Source organism: Triturus cristatus, chromosome 11 (genome assembly GCF_964204655.1).
Source record: "Triturus cristatus chromosome 11, aTriCri1.1, whole genome shotgun sequence".
NCBI lineage: Eukaryota > Metazoa > Chordata > Amphibia > Caudata > Salamandridae > Triturus > Triturus cristatus.
The window spans coordinates 661,602,802-661,628,463 of record NC_140594.1 but is presented as its reverse complement, the minus strand read 5'-3'; the positions used below and the strand labels follow the sequence as shown (position 1 = coordinate 661,628,463).

At 41.1% G+C, this 25,662-nt stretch overlaps 1 protein-coding gene and 1 long non-coding RNA gene across 3 annotated transcripts in view; one reads left to right on the top strand and one right to left on the bottom strand.

Moving 5' to 3' along the window:
• The window catches only part of SLCO2A1 (solute carrier organic anion transporter family member 2A1), a 530,482-nt gene that overhangs the window by 484,781 nt on the left and 20,039 nt on the right, over positions 1-25,662 (top strand). For both annotated transcript variants that reach the window (XM_085634233.1, XM_085634232.1), the window contains exons 11-12: positions 12,756-12,919; positions 17,195-17,259. In XM_085634233.1, the coding sequence (XP_085490359.1) occupies positions 12,756-12,919; positions 17,195-17,259 (229 nt within the window). The remainder of the gene's footprint in view (positions 1-12,755; positions 12,920-17,194; positions 17,260-25,662) is intronic.
• LOC146785274 (uncharacterized) lies at positions 6,244-22,282 on the bottom strand. Its single transcript, XR_014970604.1, has 3 exons — positions 22,179-22,282; positions 7,677-7,781; positions 6,244-6,341 (listed from the first exon to the last, which is right to left on the bottom strand). It is a non-coding gene; the product is annotated as an uncharacterized LOC146785274 (long non-coding RNA).

Genomic DNA, 25,662 nt, shown 5'->3' with positions numbered 1-25,662 from the left:
CTGTTCCAGGCTTCTGCATGTTGCAGCCACAGATTTCAGACAACCTGGTAAACCCACAGCTACAGGGTCAAGTGTTGATGAGAAGTACGCAATAGGCCTTCTCAATTGTCCATGTTTCTGGATTAACACTGAAAGTGCACATCCATTTCTCTCACTGCAGTACAGCTCGAATTCTTTCTCATAGTCAGGCATACCCAAAGCTGGAGCCTCACACATTTTACTTTTGAGCTCTTCAAATGCTGCCAATTGTTCTGCATCCAGATCCAATGGATCTGTCATTTCACTTTTTGTCAATTTAATCAGTGGCTTTGCTATCAGGGAAAAATTAATTATCCACTGACGACAATAACCCACCATACCCAGGAACATTCTCACTTCTCTCTGGGTCTTTGGAGCTTTCATTTCTCTGATTATTCTGATCCTGTCAGTAGTCACTTTTCTCAGACCTTTTTCAATATTGTGTCCAAGATAATGAACCTCTTTCTTGCAAAATTGCAATTTGGCTGGAGATACCTTTAACCCTCCATCTGCCAGATGATTCAGTAAAGCTATGGTATCCACTTCACAAGCTTCTCGTGTCTTTGATGCCACCAGTAGGTCATCAATGTACTGCACTAACACTGAGTTTTCAGGCATAATCAAACTCTCCAACGATTTCTTCAATAACTGATTGAATATCGAAGGACTCTCTGTATACCCCTGTGGGATTCGACACCATGCTAAGATACGCTGGCCAAACCTAAATGCAAAAATCGGCTGGCTGTCATGATGCAATGGAATTGAAAAGAACGCATGACACAAATCAATCACTGTATACCACTCAGCATCATGTGGAATTTGATACAGAATCACTGATGGATTTGGCACAATAGGACAACATGCCACCACAATTTGATTACCTTTTCTCAGATCCTGTACGATCCTAAATTTGCCATTAGGCTTTTTCAGTCCCATTATCGGTGAATTACACGGACTACTCAGTAGTTCTCTCAGAACTCCCTGCTGAATCATTTTCTCAATTATAGGAGTTATCCCTTCAATTATTTCTGGTGTCATTTTGTACTGAGGAATGTTAGGATATGTAATTCCCTCTTTCACTGCAATTTTCACTGGATCTACATTATTCATCAATCCCACATCCTCTCCAGTAAAATCCCAAACTGCTCTTTTCACTGTGTCTCTCAGCTCCTGAGGCAAATCCTCCGGATTAAACACAGCAAATGCACCAATTAACTCACTTTCTCTATTTTCTAAAGTCATTCGGTAGAAAACATCATCATCTGGTGTCTCAAAAGCTATTCCATCTGGTGTACAAAAAATTGTGCAATTCATCTTACACAATAAGTCCCTACCTAACAGGTTCACTGGACTCGTGTCACAGACAATAAATCTGTGCATGTCTGAAAATTTCCCTATCTGTACTCTTACTGGTTCAGTAAGACGTGTTCTGATTTGTGTATTAGCTACACCAACTACTTGGATTGCTTCATCCGAGAGAGGAAGATTTTTAACATCTGTTGACCTGACAGTTGATCTTGCCGCACCTGTGTCTACCAAAAAAGTAACACTCTCCTCATTTATTTTCCCATCCACAAATGGTCCTGCCTGGTCTATTTCTAGAGTTGCACCAAGTATGCACTCTTCCTCCTCTCTTCGGCACCGTCAATAATCACCCTCAGACTCACTCCCTTCACTCTTTAACAAGTACTGCTGTACTTTGTTAGAACGTCTTGGTTTGTTTACCTGCTCATCATTGTAGAATCCTGAATCCTGATTATACTTTTGTACCCCTCTATTCTGCGGCAAGGGCGGTTTTGGCTCTTGACTCTGCTGTCTCACAACTTTCTGTTGTTGCTGTTGATTATTCCCTTCGTTCTGGTTCTGCACCTGTTGATTTAAAGGTTTACTCTCATTACTCACTAATGGTGGATTAGGACATTCAGATCTCCAATGTCCCAGCTGGCCACAGTTGTGACAAGGGAACTTTTTCTTTGCTTCCTCAAGACTTCCTTTCCCTTTTCCTGCATATCTGGGTCTATTTCCTGCATTATTTCCTGGATTATTCGCCTGTTCCACTAACTGTGCTTCCTGTCTTTCTGCAACTTTCACTTGTGCCCACATTGCTTTCTCTTTCAGCTTTCTTTGTTTTGCTTCAATTTCATCACTGAAGTATTTTGCATGTCTCAGAATCTCATCTACTTTTTTACTCTGCCAATCCACTGTGTGTTCACGAATTCTCTCACCAATTTCAGGTCTTAGACCATATACAAATCTGTATACAACGTGACTCAAATCTTTGTCACCCAGGTGTTCATCTCCACTGAATTGTTTAAAAGCCAGTATCAGCCTCTCGTAAAAAGCATGAACTGATTCTTTTGCTTCCTGTTGTGTTCGATCTATTTTAACCCAGTCTGTCTCTTTTGGAGGAACTTTACTCTTCAGGTATACCATCACCTGATCATACTTCCTCATTACTTCTGGATCTGGTGCCCCTGTTCTTGAATCTCTTGGATACTCCTCAGTAGGCCAACTCACAACTATTTTACACTCAGTCCACAAGTCTGCTGGAACAATTATATCAAACAGACTATTCAGGTCAACCCACAGCACTTTTGACAATTTCACAAACCTATCTACCTGCCTATACCACTCGACGGGCTTTTCTCTCAATCGAGGGAAATCATTCGTAAATGATAAAATATCCTGTCTGGTCCATGGAACATGTACATATCCTCCTCCAGGTATTTCTCTCATAGGATAATTATCCACTGATTTCTCTTTTTCTCTCACTGGAAATGCCGAATAAGTTGTTCTATCTACAGATTCCTCTCTTTTCTTATACCACCTATCCTTCCACTTTTCAACATCACCCCATCTTCGCAGTAATGCCACCATTTCTTTAATCTGTCCTGTTCTACCAGAAGCATTCAAATTTTCAATGTCCTTCTCAGTAAAATCCATCCTGTAAGTTCTCTGTAAAGCTTTTACTTTATCAATGTCAACTCCTTGTTCATTTGCTATTGCTCTTAGCCTATCATGCGTATTCCTTGCTCTCCAGGTAACACTTTTGCACATAAACAACAGCTCACCATCATGATGACTCTTCAGGATTTCTACTGGAACTGTTCCTGTCACAAGCTCTTCTAATTCTATACGTAACCTAGCCACATCAATAACTTGTGAATCCTTATCCTTTTTCTGAAGAACCTTCATCCAATCATTCAAATCATCAACTGTTATTTCAGCAGTTTTTCTCACTGGAACCACTCTTTTCTGCGGTTCTAAAATTGGCATCCCTGAACAACTAGGTTCACTAGCATCCAATAGTTCACTACATGTGTCATGTCTTGTTTGTCTCAGGTCACTTCTTTCTGCTCTTTTATCTGAATCTCCTGAAGGACCAACTGAATTTGTCAAATTATTCCCAACATATGGAATCACCAGTCCATTCTCACCTGTTCTCTGTTTGTCAAACACAGGCATAACTGTACCTATTGTTACAGGCACCGTAACAGCTTCCAGATTCTTCGTTAACTCCCTAATTTTCTCAGTCAGTTCTGTTGTCGTTTTTGCTAATTTTCTGGCATTTTCCTCACTACTTCGATTCTCTCTCTCCCTGAAAGAACTACTACTTCTTGATTCAGGTGTCACTTTTTCTTTCTCAATAATACAGACTGTATCTCTTATCGGAGAAACAATTGGTGTACTCTCATCTGGTTCTGGTCTATATGGAGGTGGTCTCTTGTAAATCATGTCATTTAAGACCTCATCATCATACTCATTAACTCCAACTGCTCCTTCTTCAATTGTTCTCATAGGATATAATCCCTCTGACATATTAACATCTCGCCATCTTTTCATCCGATCATGATGTGTTTCACGATCATCTCTCCTCCCAAACATGTTCCTGTAATACCCTCCAGACCTTTGCTTTTCTCGCTCATGAACTTCCTCTTCCCATTCCACTAAAGCCTCGAACTGCGTAGGTCTCGGCTTCGGGTCCAGACGTACCATCTTTTCCCGTAAATTTCTCAACACGGCCAAATTAAATGAACCATGTTCTGGAAATGCTAGAACACCATCTTCTTTAGTATACCTAACCCAATTCTGCAACCATATACAGGTATGTAATCCATATTTCGCAACCATGAAGGATGCAGGTGTTTTCGCTGGAGGTAGCAACTCACCCTCTCTCGTTTTAACCTCTTTATCCTTGGTAAACCACCTTTTAACTTTCCCAAAGAATGTTTTTTTCTTTCTCTCCTCTTGGTAATACATTTTAGCGCTTACCAAAACTCTCTACTTTCTCTGTATTATAAATATACAATACGAGCTTCTCAACCAATAGCAGCGCGACTCACACTAACGCACCAATCCTGGAGCGTCTACGTCACTAAACAGCTCTTCCAATCCCTGCGCGACTCACACTAACGCACCAATCCTAGCGCGAACCCTATTCTGATCCACTATCCAATCAGAGCGCGGACTTTCTGACGTCAACAGTCGCTGCAGTTTGTCTCCTGTCTTCTGTCACTCGTCTACCCCTCCTTTACAAAATCTTTCAGTAGACTTCGTGTCAAGATTTTTACAGAATCTATTAGTTACAACATAAAAACATCTCCATTGTCTGCTTCGCTAAACACAGAATAGTAAAAGAGAGTATTTTCATAAGAAACCTTTCATTGACACAGTAGCACTTCTTCTACTCTGCCCTACTAACATACATTCATTTAACTGTTTCCTCTAGGACTTATCCAAAGAGTCTTACAATCAACAAAATGTACAAACTTTCACGCACATTCATGCAAGAAAAAATATAGTACTACATGCACACAGAATCCTGTTCTCGGGAAGCAGCGCACAATCTGTCCCACTACAGAATTATAACATACATTAACTAAGCAACTTCGCCCAGTTCCTCAGTCAAGCTCAGAGAATACCTATTACTCCTCCCGCGATAAGCTTTAACGGAAATCCTTACGGATCCCTGGGACTTAAGACCAGAGTTTCAAAGTTAACCTTCACTACGATACACACTCCTTACATACCAGAAATATCTAATAGTAACATACGACGATGTCACTGATTCCGAACCCAGACAATGTGAACGCGCAACTTCAATTGTCACACGTTATTCCTTACAATCCCGTCTTTCCCGAGAGCAGCATATACTTCCCTCTGCCCTACTACGGAACTGCTACAACAGCTTCCAAGTTCCAGAAGCACTACATATAACTCAACATGACGACTTCAACATATAATATTAGTACATATACCAATATTGACAAAATAAATCAATAATCAATAAGCCAATGTACAAGCAATCTTATCAGATCAAGACAACCATCTAAAACCATCCTCTGCTACCAGGAAATTGATAGAGATCAGGGTATCTAAAATATGCCCACTACCACGGATAGAGTAATCACACAGTTACACGCACATACATTCATCATACGCTAGGGCCCATTTCACTAACATACGCTCAAATACTCTACCAGCAATAAACCTGTGGAAAGAAAACACCTAAACACCCTGCATCAATATCAGGTCGATCAGATCTGGTTTAGTGACTGTCCTAATCAATAACATAATCTACACAACATATACAATAATGATCAAAAATATAAACCCAATAATTGACAAGAAAGAAAATTCAACACCATGTTTAAAATTATATTGCTTTATCTAAAATTAGTCAAAGTAAAATCGATCAGAATAAATCATTTCTCATAGTTACCTATTCTAACTAAGTGTCAGAACGGGTCAGGACAAGTCTCTCGGTAAAGTCTTTCAAGACGAAGTCCTCAGCACGATCCTCAGCAACGCAATCTCCCGCAGCAAAGGTAAAATGGCAAGTAGCAAAACCCTCCCTAGGCTAACAATTTTTATAATAAAAATTACAATGGAAACACTCATCAAGTTTGCAAAATACACTGAATCACTGAGCAGAGCGAGAAGGAAAGGATGCAACATTGCAACATTTGTGAACCTCCGCTCAGGAAAAATACACATAGCGAAGACTACGGAACAGGAACCAAGAAAATAAAACATGTATCACATTTAATCCGGCTTCTCCTCGGCCATCGAGCCACAGTTCAGAGTTTTCCTCTAAGGCTCCTTTGTCTTTCGAGATTGCCAAGGACACTTTCACTTCTCTTGGAGAACTCCCAAAACTGCTGCTGTCCTCATGGAAAATTTCATAGAAGGACCATGGTCAGTCAACTTCAAGACCATTTCCAGCAGGGGTCTCCCTCGTCACGTCTTTCACATATTCACTCGAGGCCAGGCTTCAAAATTCAGCCATCTTAATACAGCCTCCATAGGCCACAATAGACCATCTTTAATTAAAGAGACAAAATAAACGTTACTACAGCATAATGATTAAACAATGTTAACCCCACTAATACCCTTATGTGTATGCATTTATCTAGCACTTGCAACATAGGAAAGCATTAATTCAGACAGCGTTTTGTGCTCAAAATAAACAGCACACAGCAACGTTTAAACATGAAAACTTGCACGTTATTTTTTAGAAAACAAAAACAGCACACACATGCTAACCCTCATGTAACTTTCTCTTATGTTAAAACAAACGGATTGATTAATAAAAACACACTTGCACAAGACAAATAATTAATTTGTTATTTATTAATAATTAATAAATCGCATAGACATACCAGAGCTTCAAAAGCCCCTGAATTTTCTAAATGAAAACTCTGCTCCAGCACTAGCTTTCTTGTACTATTTCGTTGTGGCATTCCAGGCTCTGGAAATTGTTGAGTCTCGAAAGGATGTCAGACATCTTCCGAGACGATTATAAAAGTTTTGAAAACAAATAGGGCCTGCTGGTTTCCTTTCTTACACGGGAACTGCCGCTAGCAGTCTGTCCTCCATCCGTGAGAGACATGCAACTCTTTCAATTTTAAACTATCCGTATGGGACTAGAACTTGCCACATCCTGATACTGTGCTGCCGCCACCATTCTTTAGTTGGGTAGGGAGGGGGTGGGATTCTATTTATTTACTTTTTTGGGTTATTGTTTCTTAGGTTCTTATTCTTTTAAGGGACACCTTCCCAGTTGGAAGGGGTAGAGTTAAAACATGTCACAAAAGAAAGATGGGCTGAGAGTATGCTTCTTACGGCAGACACATTCGGTGCCTCTACAATACTAGAAACTGCACTTGTAATTACAGGTTGTTTTAAGGGTAGGCTTGGATATGTGCCTTGTATGAAAAATCGCCCTGGTCGTTAATACTGCTATGCTTTGTAAGAAGAGTTTGATGCTTCTAATGTTACACTGTATCGCAGTACATGCTAAAATGTTAATAAACATATGTTTGACTAAAAAAAATCAGGAGAGTGGCATCCATTATTGGATTTAAGAGAAATAAACAAATATGTAAAACATCAGAGTTTTCACATGGTCACATTACTGAAGCTTCTACCCTTTATAAGGAGAATGTCTAAGTTCTATAGACCTGGAAGATGCATATTTCAACTAAACAACTTAAAAAAAGCACAGAAAATATCTCTGTTTTATGGTGGCAGGACAACACTATCAGTTCAAAGCCCAACCCTTTGGTCTGAGATCAGCCCCACAAATGTTTACAAAATGCATAACCCCAGTAACAGCTTTTTTAAGAAGAAGAAAAGGGGATATGGTATATCCGTACCTGGACGATAACAAAGTAGTTCATGGTGTCTGGTCAGAAGAAGAAGAGAAATCACACAGAAACGTATTGGAGCTGAGGGCTGTGAGGTTGGCATTATTAGCCTTTCTGTGGATAGTGAGTAAATGTCATGTTATAATAAGGACGGACAATACGACAACAATGTATTACATACGGAAATGGGGAGGAACAAGGTTGTTGATAATGTCAAAAGAGGCACAAAGGATTTAGGAATAGACCATTGCCAACAAAGTGTCTTTGGTGGCAGAACTTTTTCCACGAATAGACAACAAGCAGGCAGATCAATAGAGCAGGCATCATTTCAATACTCATTAGTGGGAAATAAACTCGCAACAACTGAATGAGATATTTCTGAAACGGAGGAAAGTGCCATAGGGATATGTTTGCCACGGATCAGAACAGCAAGCACAAAAAATTTGCGAGCAGTTGGTATTGCCCAGGAACACAAGGCAATGCATTCATTATGATTGGAAAGGAACATTTGTTTATGCATTTCCACCAATACCATGGATTGCCAGGGTATTCTGCAAGATGAGGAGCGAGACTTGTATGGCAATTCTAGTAGCACCAGCATGGCCACGTCAACATTGGTATGCAGCTCTGTTAGAAATGGGTATCAGCAGACCAGTGGAATTCAAAATGAATGCAAAGCTGCTTTCCAAGGACAAGTGTTCCATCACAGTCTGGAATCATTGCGCTTGAATGCATGGCTCAACAAGACTTAGCGTTTGGGCATTTGAATTTGCCAGAAGACTGTAAGAAAATATTAAAGAAGGCAAGGGCTCATTCCACAGTCAGAACTTTTGATATGAAATGGGAATGGTTTGTGCTTTGGGCACATGAGCAAGAGTTAGATCTGACATGCATGAAAACGCACGAGTTCTTACCTTATTTATTGCATTTAGCTAAATCTGGATTGTCTTATGGGTCAGTGACAGTTCATCTATCAGCAATTTCACGATTTCTTATGAGGTCAAATACAATATCTTTATATTCACGAAGAAGAATTAAAGAATTTATGAGAGGTTTATTTAGAGAATTTCCACCAGTGCAGAGGGTGGCGCCTGAATGGGAACTAAATACAGTCTTTGCAGCTTTGCTAAAAGCACCATTTATACCAATCCACAGAGAAACATTAAAGCATCTAACATGGAAGACCGCTTTTTTATTGGCAATTACATCTGCAAGTGGAAAAGGGGAATTACAAGCATTATGTTGCAGGGAACCGTATTTAAAGTTTACAAAACACAATGTGACACTTATGACATATGCAAAATTTATACAGAAAGTACCAACCATATTTCATTTAAAACAAAATATAATGTTGCCAACATTTGTTGTAAAGCCTCTTACGGCAACAGAAAGAGCACTGCATTCTCTGAACATTAAATGATGTCTGAAATTTTACTTACAGGCTACTAGGGATATAAGACAAATAGATCAGTTATTTATTGCATATGGTTTGGGAAGTAAAGGAAAGGCAGCGTCCAAACACACGATTGCGAGATGGATTGGGATATGTATTGCTACAGCTCAAACATTGATTGGTAAGCCACGGATAAGGAAAGTCAGGGCGCATTCAACGAGAGCAATGGCAGCATAAACTGCTTATTTTGCTGGAATATATTTGGAAGTTATTTGTAAAGCAGCAAAATGGAAAACAACACATGCTTTTGTCAAGCATTATTGTGTAGACTTGCAAGTAAGCATCGATGGAACAACGTGTTTTGAGAAAACTGTTTACTAAAGGTAAGCCTCATTCATGTATCCCACTATCCAAACAATATAGTAATGAACTGCTATTTAATCTGATATTCAAGCATGTGAATCTATGAAGGATCCAATTCAGGAGATAGAAATAAGTTACTTACCTGTAACCCCAGTTGTCCAGAATTGATATATTTCATAGATTCACATGTAGCCCACATACCTCACCTTAAATGAGGCTTCCAAATGAAAGAATGCAGTAGTGGGGACTGGTGGTTCAAACAATCTGATAGCTGAAAGCATCAGTGAGAGAACAGCTGAATGTAGGGCACTCTGATTGGCTGGAGTTTGGATCATAAAAAGATGGGGATAGGCTTCAGAAGATGCCTGTTAGTTAATTGTAAAGTGATGCTTAAGAATGTACTGCTGTTGATAAAATTTACCCGGGGTTCCCAGTCTGATGACAGGGAAGGATTCAAGCATGTAAATCTATGAAAGATACCAATGTTGGAGAACCGAAGTTACAGGTACGTAACTTATTTCCTTTTGGTTTTGGAGACCTAGCCAATTTTATAATTCTTGCTTTCTTTCCAATTAAGACTAAATTCATTTGAATAATAGTTTTTCTGGAATAGAAAGGAATATCATATTTTGAGGGTGTCCTCTTTATTTGGGCAAAGACATTTTCATTTTAGGAAACATGCAGCTGCATTGCTTTTACCCGAAACTCCATTATGAGATTTGTCAAGCCGTAAAGCAAATTTCCCAAGGCCTATAGTACATTGTTTGCTGGCAAATTAGGTGTTTTTTGGGGGAATTTTTTGCATTGGTTATTCATTATTGATCAATTTAGAAATTGTGGTTTTCCTTTAAAATGGCATGCATGCCAATTTTTCGTAATTATGCCTCTATTGCACTATTTTCTTTTGGTTTATTCTGATTACCAGTTTCATATTTTTATCCAATTTTTTAACTACATACGTTTTTCTAGTTCGTAGTTGCGTTCTTATTATGTTTACTTTTTAAAAAAAATTTTGATTAGGTAACAAGATAAAAAATAAAGCCCAAAATACACAACCTCTGTTATCTAAGGCAGGCACACTGTAAAACGGTCCAAATTCAGCATAAAGTCAATGAGTGATAGGAGAGGTAACTAGTTTGTAGACTGTTAATGCATTGTAGTTTCCTGTTCTTTAAAGAGGTGCATCTTCAACTCTTTGCTGAATTGGAGCAGCTTTGGGGAGGTCCTGATGGATACAAGGATGTCGCTCCATGTCCTACGTGCATAGATTGAAAAGAACTACTTCCTTGTTTTTACTTTTTTACACTTCTTAGTCTGCAGTCTGATGGTGTCCTGGCGGCAGGTGTGAGAGAACCACATAAATGATGCACTTGTCTGCAAGAGGAACAGAGGTGCTCGTCATTATAGCTTAGTTGTACCATATAATATTACTTATAATTATTATATGATAGATAAATAGAGCAGACCGTAATAACATGATATATTTGATTAGTAATTCATAAATTCTCAATCAGCTATAAGTGGGCCCCAAAATTTACAGAATTTCTTCTGTAAGGTGGTCCTTTAGCTCGATAAATAGCAGCTACCAATTGATAATAATGCCACACTTGACCCCACCAAGGGTCAAATTCATGAAACTTTCTTTCAGTCCAGTTCCGGGGTATGTAAAGCTACAAGCATAAATATAGCACATTTACATTGTATTGTAATTGCATTTATATAGCGCTTACTACCACTGACGAGGCGTCGAAGCGCTTTTCGGTGAGTAGCCCGCTACTCCGGAACCTATAAAGAATTAGTGTTGAGTTAGTGTAGTTAAATATGAAATGAAATTGATTGGTGGATAGGTTAGTCAGTTATTTGGATTGAGAAGGATAGCGGGGGGATAGAAGAGGGAAAAAGGTTTGCATCTATATAGCGCTTGTTACCCCTGATGGGGTGTTAACGCGCTTTTTTTGGCGAGTAGCATGCTACTGTGGAACCCATAAAGGATTAGTGGTGAATTAGTATAGTGAAATATGGAAGTAATTTGAGTGGTGGATATTATTCAGTTATTTGGATTGAGAAAGATAGTGGAGGGAAAGAAGAGGAAAAAAAGGTTTGCATTTATGGAGCGCTTCTTACCCCTAATGGGGTGTTGAAGCACTTTCTTGGCGAGTAGCGCGTTACTCCGGAACCCATAAGAATTAGTGGTAAATTAGTATAGTGAAATTGGAAAGTAATTTGAGTGGAAATATGAAATTGTATATTTGAATAGGCACCTGGCATATCACAACTAGTGGTTAGTAATAGTTGATTTTGAAGAAATGCAGAAATCCTTCTATTAACTTGCGACCAAAATGCTTCCTGGTTCCTGGTGTGGCGGGCTGCAAACATATGTAAATAATTTGCATGTGCATAGCCACATATGTTAAAAATGTACATTTGAACAATTTATGTGGAGTGTAACAGAAGCAGATAATCCCCCGGTAATGTCTCTGCGGGTTGTCACATTTGATTACCTGATGTGTCATTGTCTTTGTTGTAAGCAGCTCTGGTCTGCTCACATTGCTACCCAACATCTCTGCCATTTTGAGGCAATAGTTGTTAACCTCGAAGTTCATAGATAGGCAACAGAGAGATCTCAGCCTAGAGCCACTATGTTGACTGGGTAGTAAATCCCCAAATGCTATTCTATTGATAGCGATGCTGTGTATCCCGATTTAATGAAAGCGATACCTTATTTGCGGATACCTATAAAGGCTATGGATCGGATGCCGTCTGTGCAGATATAATCCGTGCGGTGCCCATACGAGGTACAGTCGCCACTGAAAACCTCAGGGAAAGAAGATTTCCCCACAATGAAGTGTGTTTATAGTAACAGGTAAAAAACAGAAGGGATTACACCAGACCTACGATGGTCTGCGAGATGCTTGAATGAGCTTAAACCTGACCCCTTTATGATAGCTGGAATCAAAATACTTCTCCCGCTGTCACAACCTATGTTCTTATTCTGTTTGCATATTAAATGTAACAATTGTGTGGACTTCATACGTTTTTTATTTCTGAAGTGAAGTTGAATTGTTGGTTCGTTGTGTACATATACCCACACACCCTTTTTCTGAGGTTTGCTTTGTCACAGCTGCCAAAAGTGAGCGAGAGTAAATCTCATGTAAACTGCTTTATCTTGGTGGACTGGACCGTGGGTCATTGCCAGCCAGGCCTGTTACCCGCAATGCTCCAGCCCCATTGCATAAACCCCGGGGCCCACGTGCAGTTCAATAGTTTCCAAGATGTCATGTGATTTGTTTCATTTTGCTAACCACGCTGCTTTCCCTGCTTTTTGCCCCCAGGTCTATACAAACTGCTCGTGTATCAGATCGGATCAGACCACAGCTCGGACAGGATCCTGCCTCGTCAGCTGCTCCCACCACCTCCTGCCGGTCATCTTCCTCATTTCCTTTGCTGGCATGATTGCCTGCCTTTCGCACAACCCGTTGTACATGATGGTCCTACGGTGAGACAGGTGCCCTGTGCAGAAGACAACAGCCCTAGCTCTGGCCACCTCCCAGCTTTCTCCCACTACCTTCTCCCTTAAAATCTCCATACTCTTTTTACACAACATTCAATCATTTTCCCGCCTCATCTTCCTTTCCTTACTGGATCCCATGGATGTCAATCACTAAAATGCCAGGGCTAGAGCTAGTAACATCACATACCCGCCCTTTGACCCAGTGACATCATAGGTAGTGGCATTATATGAACGTTGACGCTGAGTCCTAACAGGCAGTGATGTCACATGACCTTGATCCTGATGACATCACAATAATTGACCCTGATAAAGTTAGGAGCTTTTTAAGCGTGCAATACTGAATACTTAAGTACTTATAAAGCGCTCGAATGCCGAGGCGTCTTGGCGCTGTAGTGACAGGGAGAGCGGTGAAAGCAGATCTTAATGTGAGGAAAAAAGCCAGGTTTTCAATGCCTTTCTAAAACATTGTTTGGATTTTTGTGAGCGCAGATCAGAGGGCAGAGAGTTCCATAGTCTGGAGGCTTGGTACGAGAAGGACCTGCCGCCCCATCGCATTCTTCTTATTCTTGGCTGACATATCAGATCATGATTGGCTGACCTTAACGTACGCGATGGCACATAACGAGGGAGAAGTTTGGACAAGTCGTCTGGTCCCGTGCCGTACAAGGATTTGTGGACCAGACAGAGGGCCTTAAACTGTATTCTGGCTCTAACTGGGAGCCAGTGAAGTTCCTTGATGGCTTTGGACGTTGGGTGACGATAGGGTAGATTTAGCAGAACCCTGGCTGCGGCGTTTTGGATTGCCTGAAGTTTATTAAGTTGTTTTTCACGTGTGCCCAAGTAGAGTGAGTTACAATAGTCCACTCGGGACATTATCAGGGCACCCATTACAGTTTTTTTTAGCGTTGGAGGGATGTAGGGTAGAATCTTCCTAAGAACCTTAATGGTATAAAAGCAGGTGGAGGTGACCTGGTTAATCTGCGCTTTACAGGAGAGATCTTTATCCACCAGGAAACCAAGATTTCTGACCTTGTCTACAGGACTAGGACAGGTGCCTGCCTCCGGATCCAATGATGTAAGAACACAACAGTTACTAAAATAGATAAATGTCTATTTTATATACTGCTAGATTTTAAATAGGATGCTGACATGATAGGAACATAACACATTTGTTTTTTATTGCATGAAAAATTATGTGTTCGAAGAGGAGAAGATAGTGACACACAAAACTTAGAACAAGTGAACCCAAATTATTTATACTATGCACTCTGATGCTTTAATGGTTCCACTGTTGTATGCCCCAACAGTTAAAAGCACGGGCACATTACAGGGAGACGCACACAAAAGATCATTACAAAAATAGTGGTTTTATTGACAACTACTAAACCACGTAGACCATGTATTGAATGTAAACACTGCTACTGACTTAACTTATTCCTTATTGTTGGTAATACATTTTTATTAATTATGATTACCACTAAGGCAGGCACATGCAAAGCACGGATGAGAAGTTTTTATTCAAACTCATACTTTCCCAGCTTTTCACAATAATGAATATAAACAATATATATATATTTTTAATGGTTTCTCTTATTTATTTACATTTTTAACTTATTCACGGGGTTTTCATTGCACTGCTGAAGTTTTTTGTTTTCCAGAACTAAACGTGTGTAATGTCCCAGGTCGCGGTGGGAGCTGCAGAGAGCAGACAATGCTCCTCCGGGCACTGTGCACCTTCTGTCCTTGGCATTGCCTTTGCCACCACTGAGCCCAAGGGTTACAAAGGCAGTACCAGAGGTCTCAAGATTCACGCCAGGGCCACAGCTTCAATCCTAAATGACGTCCATGGTTCACCCTTTCCATTCAGAAGCAGAGGACCCTGGTGGGAAACCAGAAGGATTCTGATAGGCTTTTGCTTGGGAGAGGTCAGGCAGTCACATGATGCACGAGACAGACTCTGCTTAGCCCTCATGGATGTTGTGACTAGTTTTCCCGTTACATTGCCCGCTATTGTTTCTCCATCACTTTGCCCTTCCTTTCTCTATTCTTTCCTTGTTCCTAGTGTCATCTCCCTTACTCAAGCATTCTTTCAGTTACATTATCATTCCCATACCTCTCTCACCCATTCTCTCTTGTTTGAATCTGTTCCTTTTCCACGTCTACCTTTTCCCTTCTATGCCTCCCGACTTCACATCTCCCTATCTCTCTTCCTGTCTCCTTTCCTCTTTGAATCTTTACACTCTCTTTGCCCCTCTCTTACATATGTAGAGTTTTGTGTATGTCCTTATGCTTCTTTCACCTACCCCATGTTTCCTGGCGCGCCATCTTCCCTGCACGTTTAAGTGATAAAGGGGTTCATCATTACCATGTGTCCCTGTGAGCTCCACAGCTTCTGCCATTTGAGCTGAAGTGAGGGGGGCCTCTCCCTTAATTCATATACCCCAAGCTCCCCTGAAGGAGTAGGGCTCTCCCTAGCAGCTGAGCCCTTATAATTATATTCACTCCAAGTCCTTAAGCAGTTTCAGCAAGTGGTGTAGGTCTCAGTGGAAGATGTTAAAGTATTCAGGGAAAAATCAGGGCCTGCTCTAGGGCAGCGCGACCGGTGCCAGGAACAGAACACCGGCCTCGGGCGCTGTGGTTATAAATATCTTATGAGATTAAAAGCATCTGCCACAGACTTCCTTGTGTGTTCAACACTTTTCAGGCAACAATAAAAATGTCACGATAACTCTGGTGATTAAAGGTCCTGCTGGAGAGAAGAGATTGGAGTGGTGTCTAGTGGCTGTTTTAACTCATAATAAAGTAGCTCAGAGGGTTAATGTGTCAGCTGCAAAGAAGAGTACAATGCAGATCACAGGATTGTATTTTATGTAGATAGGTCAGCAGGCTACTGTTTTAGTTAGAGAGATCCACTTTGTTAGTAAAGCCAACCCCAACTACTGTATTATGTTTCAAATCCTGAATTTGTGCTTCTCCAGAACAAGCACTCCAAAAATATACAGCCTACAGAAACATATGATGTAAGACTCCTACGCCCTGTAGCACTCATTGTCTTACATAACATTTCTGATACACTGATTTACACACGTATGCTTCATTGTCTTGTTATAATGTGTGTGATGTAAAGTGCGCTGACGCCTTACACTGGTATGAGTAGCGCTATCAAACAAATGGAATACGTGTGAATGAGGGCACTGTTGGAGTATGGTGGCGATGGAATCCATGTAGAAGGAGGTAAATGGGGGCGCTAACAAAGATTGTTGCACCGGCCGCCACCAGTGCTGAAATCAGCTCTGGGAGAAATGAGGTAAAGAAAAACCAGTTGGTCAAAAAATAGCAATTCACTATCTACACATATCCATTTTTAATCACCAAATTAGCTCAAACATTAAAAAACGTTCACATAATCGTGGAAAATTACGCTAAGGGAAACCCAAATGAGCTGCTTTGCGCTAATTTTTCGTTAATTGGGCAATGGCATCCACAAGACCGCATCTACTAAAACTAATATTCCAAACCTGTTCCCGGTATGTAGGGGGGCGGAGCACAAGTTCTACACATAGTCATAAGGGGGGAATAATCTTCTGCCTCGATCCTAACAGAGTTTGTGTTCAGTGCTGGGAAACCTGCCCATGGTCTGTGTCAAGGCTGTGTGTGTGAACAGGTAGGAAGTTCCAATCCTGCAACCAGGGAAAATCGACTTTCGATAGACTTCCAGGACAGGTTTTCAATTCTGTGACTATGGCGTAAAGGCAACCGAGTGCTAGCATCGAGCATTGGAGATTTGGGATTAATTATGGGTATCAAAACTACTATCCTGGGCTTTTTGGAGGTCCATGCCGATTTTTGTGTCAGAGTCCTATGACTGAAGTAAACTTCAGAGCATCCTAGGCATCTTGAGTCTAACCTGAGCAGGATTTTATTTCTGGTGTTTGGTTGTGTAATAGTCCTGAGGCTTGGTTACAAAGGGGTAGTTGAGGTACACTCCTAGGCCTTGGTTACACAGTGCATCAAGCCCTGTATGTGTTAACCCTTACTCATCTCAGCTCACACGCAGGTGCCTGAACATGCCAAAGACATGTGTAGGTAATTGATTCTGGACGAGGCTATGGCCCTCAATCCAGGCTGGCCTCACACTGCTTAGTTCCACTGCTTATGCCATTCTGAACCAAGCATTGGCCAAAATCGTTTGCGAATACCTGGATTATTAGGACAATTTTATTCTGATCTAACCATTGTTTCTCACATTCTACTTGACAGGGTGGTGAGTCAAGATGAGAAGTCATTTGCCATTGGAGTACAGTTTTTACTAATGAGAGTTTTAGGTAAGTTTGGTGTAAAATATTTATTGTTTTCAACATAAAATGACATAACCTTCTCTGTTGCAATCATTTTGTTGAAATGAGCCATCCTCGTGTCTGGCCGTGTGCTTTTGGAGTCATATGGGCATTGGGAGGCCTCCACACTCCTGCCATATCAAAGGAAGGAGAGACATTCCCTCCTTAGCTGAGAAGCAGGTGGAAGTCAGTGCCACAATCTTCCTTCAAGAGAGGCATTTAGTGTAGTAGATCCCCGCATATCAGTAGCGGTTGATCAACGTTAGGGATTGGAGTTCTGCCAGCATGGTGACATGGTGCCACATCTTCACATGCACAACCACCGGTATGGCCATGTGATGTTTCAGCTGCTGGGTCAGTGTTGTGTGCCCTCCTCACGGAGGAGGTTTGTCCCTCAAATTGGTGTCTGAAGACCATGTCCAATGGCCCAGTTGGTGCTTAAGGAGGCCTTGCTGCACATCTGGGACAGGGCCTTTGTGGGGGAGCGCAGCATGAAGGGATCAGGAACATATTGCTTTCTTTGTTCAGACTTCCCGCACAGGTGCTGGAAGCTAGCATTTGCTTCCCTAGTAGTAGCTGTCTTGCCATCCTAAGTGCTGAATAAAGCGTACTCAAAGACAGATTTGCTAATTTGAGGCTCTTTGCTTCTACTGTGTATCCAAAATGATATTTCTTCATACAAAAGATTAAAGTTCAAATTGTATAAATGTAACGCGTGTCTATGATGTAGGGTAAACGATTTGTGATACCGCCTGCTTTGAAAATGGTTTTATGTTGCTGGCAATATATAGCACATACTTTGACTTTGGTATACGCTTGCAGTGATTTGTCTTTCTTTCTGATGAGTAACAAAATTCTCCAATTTAGTGATCAGTGTGTCTAGTATGGTGAGAGCAATAGCTCATCACCTGGGTACCACGAATCTTCATTGAGTCTGAGTTCTTCAGGGATGAAGAGTAAAGGCCAATTTAGTTGATCTATTGCTTGTCACATGAGACAATCTGTCATCTCATCTTTTATCATCTTCTAGCATTTGATTGAATCTTAGAAGCAGTGGCCTTAGTTATCTCTTTACAAATGCGCATATGGGTATGATAGTTGGATCCTTTACTAGGTGATGGATGCCAGCATTGAATTGCAAATACCATTCGGGACCGAGACCTCTTTAGAGACAAAGACTTCTGGTCAGGCATTCATGAATTCAAATAGCCTTGATCATACTTTGATTGCACACGTGTATTCTTCTTCAGAATTACCTTTCATCTAATATCAATGTGATCTTGGCAGATAATCTGTAGACTCTTTCCTGTACCACCACAGAAATGCTTCTGGTTTTTGGGAGGGCCCCATTAATAAATCTGCATACATGAGCCTGTTGTTTCAGCTTCTTGTTGCTTCCCTTGTGCACCCAGACACTGGTCCTGTCAAAGATGGTCTGCATATTTATACAGTCCTAGCCAATATCCTAATATGAATTGATATTAAAACAATTGAAGCATCAGCCTGAGGGGCTGATTATTGAAATAGAGGTACAAGGTCCTTGTGGTCAATTGCCACTCAGAAGATGTGTCCATAAAGGTAGATTGCTTGTCGTGCTTGTAATATTCTTTTCTTTTTATCTATGCTCCGAGTAAAGAGCTGCCATCTGAGACTCAGGAATTCGAATGGGTCTGAAAATGTTTTCGGGCAATGTATCATCCTGAATCCTTAATAGAGGTTATGGTCATGCCAGCTCTGTTATAGGTCGAAGTATACATTGGTTGCCTTATAACAGTTGTAGGAACCTTTTGACAGAACCAGGAGACAGACGCTGTAGCTGTTCCTGAATACAAATGTTACTTTACTATATCTTTCTTATGGAAAGCATTAACATAGTTCTCTTCAGTGTACCTCCACCATGGCGAGGAATCAAGTATCTGAAAGACGGCAGCCTCTTAAAGCCTCCAGAGATGTCTCCTACTACCAGCAGGAGCTCTCAAGGTGGCATCTTGTCCTTCTCGTGAGGGGGAACTGCCAAAATGGTCCTGTAGCCAAACAAGCAGCAATTCAGAAGTAAACCCTGCACAGGATATAGAACCCTTACATCTAGGTGGAGGGGTGTAGCAAAGTTAGCAAGGACCTTTAACTCAGTAATACAAAGTAAGCCCAGTTCCTCAAATCTCTCTCCAACTGCTTATCCCATTCAAATCACTATTCTCAATTTACCCCTTTCAAACCGTTATATCACCACCAGAAACTATTCTCAAGAACATATCTCACCTTTGCTGAACATCATGTCGGCATCAGAATGGCAACCATGTATACTTATGTCTGAGATAACACCTGCCTGCTTCTTTTTTGTAATGTAACCTTCATTTCTGTTCTAGCGTAATTCAGTATACTCTAAAAGTCAATGCATTGTTACAATCAAAACATATCTTTATGCACTTCATGAAAGAAGTTTAACATCCAACTACAGCTCTATGGTCTGATAACACAGTACATCTTATCATCCCCAGAAAGAGTCCTTCAATTGCTTCCCAATGCTTGCAGCATGTTCGACCCCATATGCTCCCACATATGCTCTCCTAAATGGCATGGTTCTGTCTGCACCTAGCCGAAGAACTATCAGGAGACTGGGTCTTGAATTTAGAGATTTGTCAAAAACAAATTGTAAAGGACAATACAAAAGGTAGTGAACAAGCAAGGAAAGTGGAAGGACGGTGAAGAAAACTTAACTGTGCGAAGGTGTATGGGGTGAATCTTGCTGCTTTGCATAGACAATGGGGTGCAGACAATGACTGGAAAAATGTTCTCCTATGTTTCTAAGACAACCACATGGGTCAATAGGGCTATTAGCACAGAAGTATAGAGGAGAATGATACAGATTCATGGCACTTACTCATCTTGATTATTGCACACAGTGGGCCAAAGAGCTATAAAACTTGTCTAAAAGTGTCAGTAGATATGGCTTTCAGATACAGGTCCCAAGAATGGATATTAGAAAAATCCCTATCTCTCTAACTTACTCACCCTCAGATGTCCCAGCAAATGTAGTAATGCTTGAGCTCCACTCTTCATAACTTTCTTGCCCGGTTCTGCATTTTTGCCTCCTTGTAGAGATCATCAAGCTCTTTTTTGCATCATGCAGCCCACAGAATGGTCAATTTGCGGTTGTCTTTACACAAAGTCACCACAGTTGTCATATTCACTCTTCGTTATTCAGTAATATCGCCATTGGGTATGCATTCACATCCTCAAAAGACCGGCCTATAACTCGGATGTTTCTGGTTCTATGGATGTGGCATTGCTCTTGGCCCTCCAGTTGAACAAGAGAGGTGAGCACACAGAAGCTTAAAAGTCACCAAACAACTCTGCCCTCATTTGTTGCACTAGGTTTTCCTTTATCCCCATCTTGTCTTCTGTGTTCCTATCCTTTCCAGTCTCCGTAAGTCTCTAGTCAACCACCCCTACCCTAGACCAAGTGTCTGATCCATTATATCAAATTTGTTTCAAAATAGAGTCATAAGAATTTATTCTCCTTTGGTGACAGTAGAGAAGTCTTCCTCTTCATGGCTCTCAGGAATGATGGGTGGTTGCTTTTAAAAGAACTTTTCCATGGAGTGGCATCCCATTCCTGTTTTCCTGCTGTGACCCTCAGTCTAGTCTGCCCTTCTTTCTAAGCCCTGTCCATGTTTATCGAGTTTAGATTCGCCCTTCTGTCCTCCTGGGTGTTAGGATTGTCTGTAGGGGCTGACTACCCCTTCAAGTTCAGCCTGAGAAGAGCTAGCAGCTGAATACTATGTTGGGGAATCCAGCAACGGACCCCTCCTTCCACACTTGGTGTGTCACTGGGTCTGCCACCCGCAGTTCCACTTACAATTTGGTACTGCACCTCTAGCCTTCTGCAGGAATTGGTGGGAGGGGGGGTTAATTGTGCTACACAGAATTGCACGAGTTACACACACCCCAATTAACAATCTGTTACACAAGCAAAACGCAAGTGAGGCCCCAGTGCAAGTGGCCTCTTAATTCTGATGAGGCCGGTATCAGTAGTTACCGTCCCCATTGTAAATATGGCATCTGTTATTCAGAACAGCTCTATGAGAGTATGCCACAATATACTCCCACATCTGTCCCAAGGTTAATTTTGGGGCTTATTGCAGTGAGTTCTATGATCCGAGCTACTGCTGCTCTTGGGCTTGTAAAGCTCATGTCTACAGAGCCCAATAACCCTAATAAGCAAATGCAAGAACAATCCCATTGAAAATGTGCATTGTTAGTAGATGGGATACTTTCCCAAAGCTTCCAATGGGAAAGAGTGTGGCGTCATTAATGTTGTGAGTCACGTTGAGAAATAATCTCTTCTGAAACCTAAGGAAGCATGCATGACTGAGGTTATACTTTGTTACCGTAGTCAATTTGTCTATTTTTATGTTAATGTGGTTTTACCATGTTATGTATAAGGTGATCTGCTTGTCTATAAATTGAATGTATGTTTTAATGTAGAAATCTAAGGTTCTTGCACCAATGACATGGGGAGTAACCATGAACGGAGACAGATGATATGAGTGACCATTTAAAAAGTGCATACCAAAAACCCTAATAATGAATATTATTACAAATTTGAATGGTACGTATTTGATCAAACTCAAGGATAAACGGCATAGCTTACTCGGTCACGATTCAACTTCCAATACCGAGGTTTTTAGCTCATTTAAGTATCTTACAGGCTATGGAAAGAAACAGGTAGGCACAGACATCCCTGTAGGTTGGAGCAATACATTTTAGTAAACAATACACACAAAAACTGAGTGAAAGCGAACGTATGTGTTCATAGCACTAAGTATAAACTGACGTCTCAAAATAAATTAATAAACAAAAAATGCAAATCCTGAACGAAAAGTTTAAGATTGCAGAGTGCCTACCAGCAAGAGCGTCTAAAGACTGCATCCCAGTTGTACTGCTGCTTGTGGCAATTTCAGATGTCTATAACTCCAGATATATGGAAACTGCAGCTGGGTCCCTTCCTTCAGGGGGTGGGATTGTGGAGAGAGAGAGAAAGAGAGATGGATGAGAAGAGCCGTTCCACCCATAAGTAGTATTGAATTAGGACAGGAAGCACACTGGCATCAACATTTGCTTGAAATGCCACATGGCAAGTGACTAATGAGTCCTTTTTAGGTCAAAGCCTACCAGACAGCACAGCTGTCTGGTTTGCTAACAACATCTTGGGGACATTCGGATAGCTTCCCTGGGAATGCATTCCTCCTGTTGCTTATCATTGGCTCTGTGGTTTGTAACTCAAATTTGCTTGCTTGCTATTTCCTAGCTCTATTTGTTTTAGACTGTCCAGCTTGAGTTCGTCCCTTCCATTGCCTCAACCCTATATATTGTACTCTTCCACCAGTACTGGATTTCTGTAAACAGGCCTTTAATCTTCTTCTTCTTCTCTTGTGACATTTTGTGTGCATTCAAAGACAGAGTTGAAATGTCAGTCTTTACCTTCCAGAGAGCTTGGTGTTTACTTTTCCTTCTCTGACTTCAAAGTGAGAGAATAATGTTTTTTTTTCTAGCACACCACAAAATGTAAATGACTGTAAATAAACTTTGTCATTATTTCAGAATATATCAAACTTGGGAAAGCACAAATGAAGCACATTGGTGGGCAATTCTGAAGTGTGGTGGAAACAAATATTTGAATATGATCAAAACAAATCAATACACTAGGTGATGACATTTCCACACAACCTTGGTGCACTGTATACTTTTATCAGTATGTCTGTGTAAATCTAATGATCATTTCAATTGAAGATGTATTGTCTGTAATGGCAGTGTGCTACCACACCATGCATACTCCACTTCATCCCACTCCACTCTACTCCACACCACTTCACTACACTAAACACTATGTTACTAAACTCTACTCCGTACCACTCCACTATTTGTCATTTCACTCTATGCCTCTCTACTCTACACCATTCTATTCTATGCACTCTACCCCTAAACTACTCTAGTATGCACCACTGCACTCTTAGCAACTGCACTCTACACCACTCCACTCCACTCTGCACCACTGTACTCTAAGCCAATGCATTCTACTGTCTACCACTCCATTGAACGCCAGTGCACTTTATGGCCATGTAAAAAAAAAAAGAATTTATAGAGCGCACTGCAACCCATACATACGAAATCTCCATTTTGCGATTCCTAAATTGAGAATTCGAAGAAATCGCTATCTGGTAATCACAAATTGAAATGTACGTAAATTGTGATTCCCTAATAGCGATTCCCATGCAGTTGCATTCGCTATTGGGAAATGGCAATTTGGGAAATTGCTAAATTGCAATTTCCTAGCAGGAAATCACACAACATACACATATGGATTCAATGTGGAGACTCTCATACCCACATAACTGCTGCTATTGAAGGCAGATGTGCCTTCATCAGAATCATAGTTTCCTGAAAAGTACCCTCCGAGGTAAGATACATCCCTGAAGAAGTCTAGGGTTACACACCCAAAGACAAAACACGTGTTGGCTGGCCTGAGAAGCAACACAACATTAAACCCACACTTGAAGAAAGAATACTTTGTCTTCCAACTACGATCACTTTTATGTTATAACTATTTTATGCGCGTGCACAGGGTTTGATGTTATTTGCTTAGACAGACTTGTGTTCATAATTGAGGGGTTTTCCCTCACCTGCTGCACCGCACTGATATATCTCTGTTGCTACTTTCACGACACTGGGCAAGCACCATACCATACCCTGTGATAACTAACACCCCCCCCTTTCGCTTTCCAAGAGTAACTGAATCTTTAGGCCACTTTGACAGAATGCCTGCAATTATCCAGCCAGCTGGTATTCAGAGTTAGGATTTGTGTTACCCTTATGGAATGGGTGGTATATTAAAACCCGGATTTCCACCAATGGTAAAATTACCATCCTGTGCAGAATTAGGCTCAAACTGGCAAAACAAAACAGGCACGCCAACCCCAAGCTTAGTTATTTGTTTGCGTCAGCTGTGATCTTTCACATCAAGGCCTGTTTCAAAAAGTGTAAACGATTTTCCACCGACTAATATAAAATCCTCATTTCAGTTGCGAAAAAGGCGGTACATACCTGCTTTTTAAAAAACAATAACACTCAGTTGCTGGTGATCCAGCGTTTTTGACAGTTTTCACATAAGTGAGAACTGCTTCCATCATTGTACTCCCCACGCTCATGGCCCAGGCCTTTCCAACTCTCAGCTATCACGTTTCCAAGTGTGAATTTGGCTACAGTACATCACAAGTCCCAGAACCAAGAATGCTTCAGTGTACGAAGGTCTCGAAATCACATTCTCGGGTTCAGATCCCGACAACCCTCCAGACTATGACAGAAATAAATCAGGAAGCACACTGTTTGCTGGTTGTTGTATGGGGCATACATTTTATGAAGGTGATTGAATGCAGCTGCTATAGGACGCCATTACAAGCGGCCACAAGAGGGTGCCAGGTAACAACAAATGCTTTTGTTGGTAAGAGAGGAGGAGCTGCCCCTATAAAATATACGGTTTAGGCCAGCTCCCTCACTGGACTAACACTTGTTACCATCAAGTCTGATTCAATGGTAATATAATTTCCTAAATGACCTTTACACAATTAGGAAATGCTGTGTACATGTGATTAAGAAATTGCAAATAGAAAATCTCTATTTGAGATTTTCTAATTTGTTGAATCGCAAAATGCAATTTCTACTGGGTAGAAATCGCATTTTGCGATGCCACATATGACTTTCATTTATACCGAAAGAATTTCTGCATTTCAGGCCGAAATAGCGATTCGTACCTTTTAATAAATGCAAAATCGGTTCACACATATGGGTCCAAGCCACTTCACTCTACACCACACCAATATACTCTGAAATCTAGGCCACTCTACTACACTGTGCACATCTCTACCCTGAAACAATCTACTCTATGCCACTCTACCCTGCACCGGTCCACTCTGCCCTGCACCCCTCCACTCTACACCACTTCACCCTACACCATTCTACTCTAAACTACTGAACTCTATGCTAATGCACTCAACACCACTTTACTTATAACAAATGTACTCTATGCCACTGCACTCTACACCAACTACTCTGCGCCATAGCACTCCAGGCCACTGTACTCTACTCTGCAACACTCTACACCACTGCCCTCTACACCATTCTACTCTTAACCACTACACTCTATGCCAATACACTCAACACCACTTTACTCAAAACTAATGCATTTTATGCCACTGCACTAAATGCCACTTGAATGGAATGCTACTCTGTTCTACTCTGCACCACTGTACTCTCTGCCACTGCTCTCTGCACCATTATACTCTACACCACTCTACTTTGCATCACTCTACTCTACACCACTGCACTCAATGC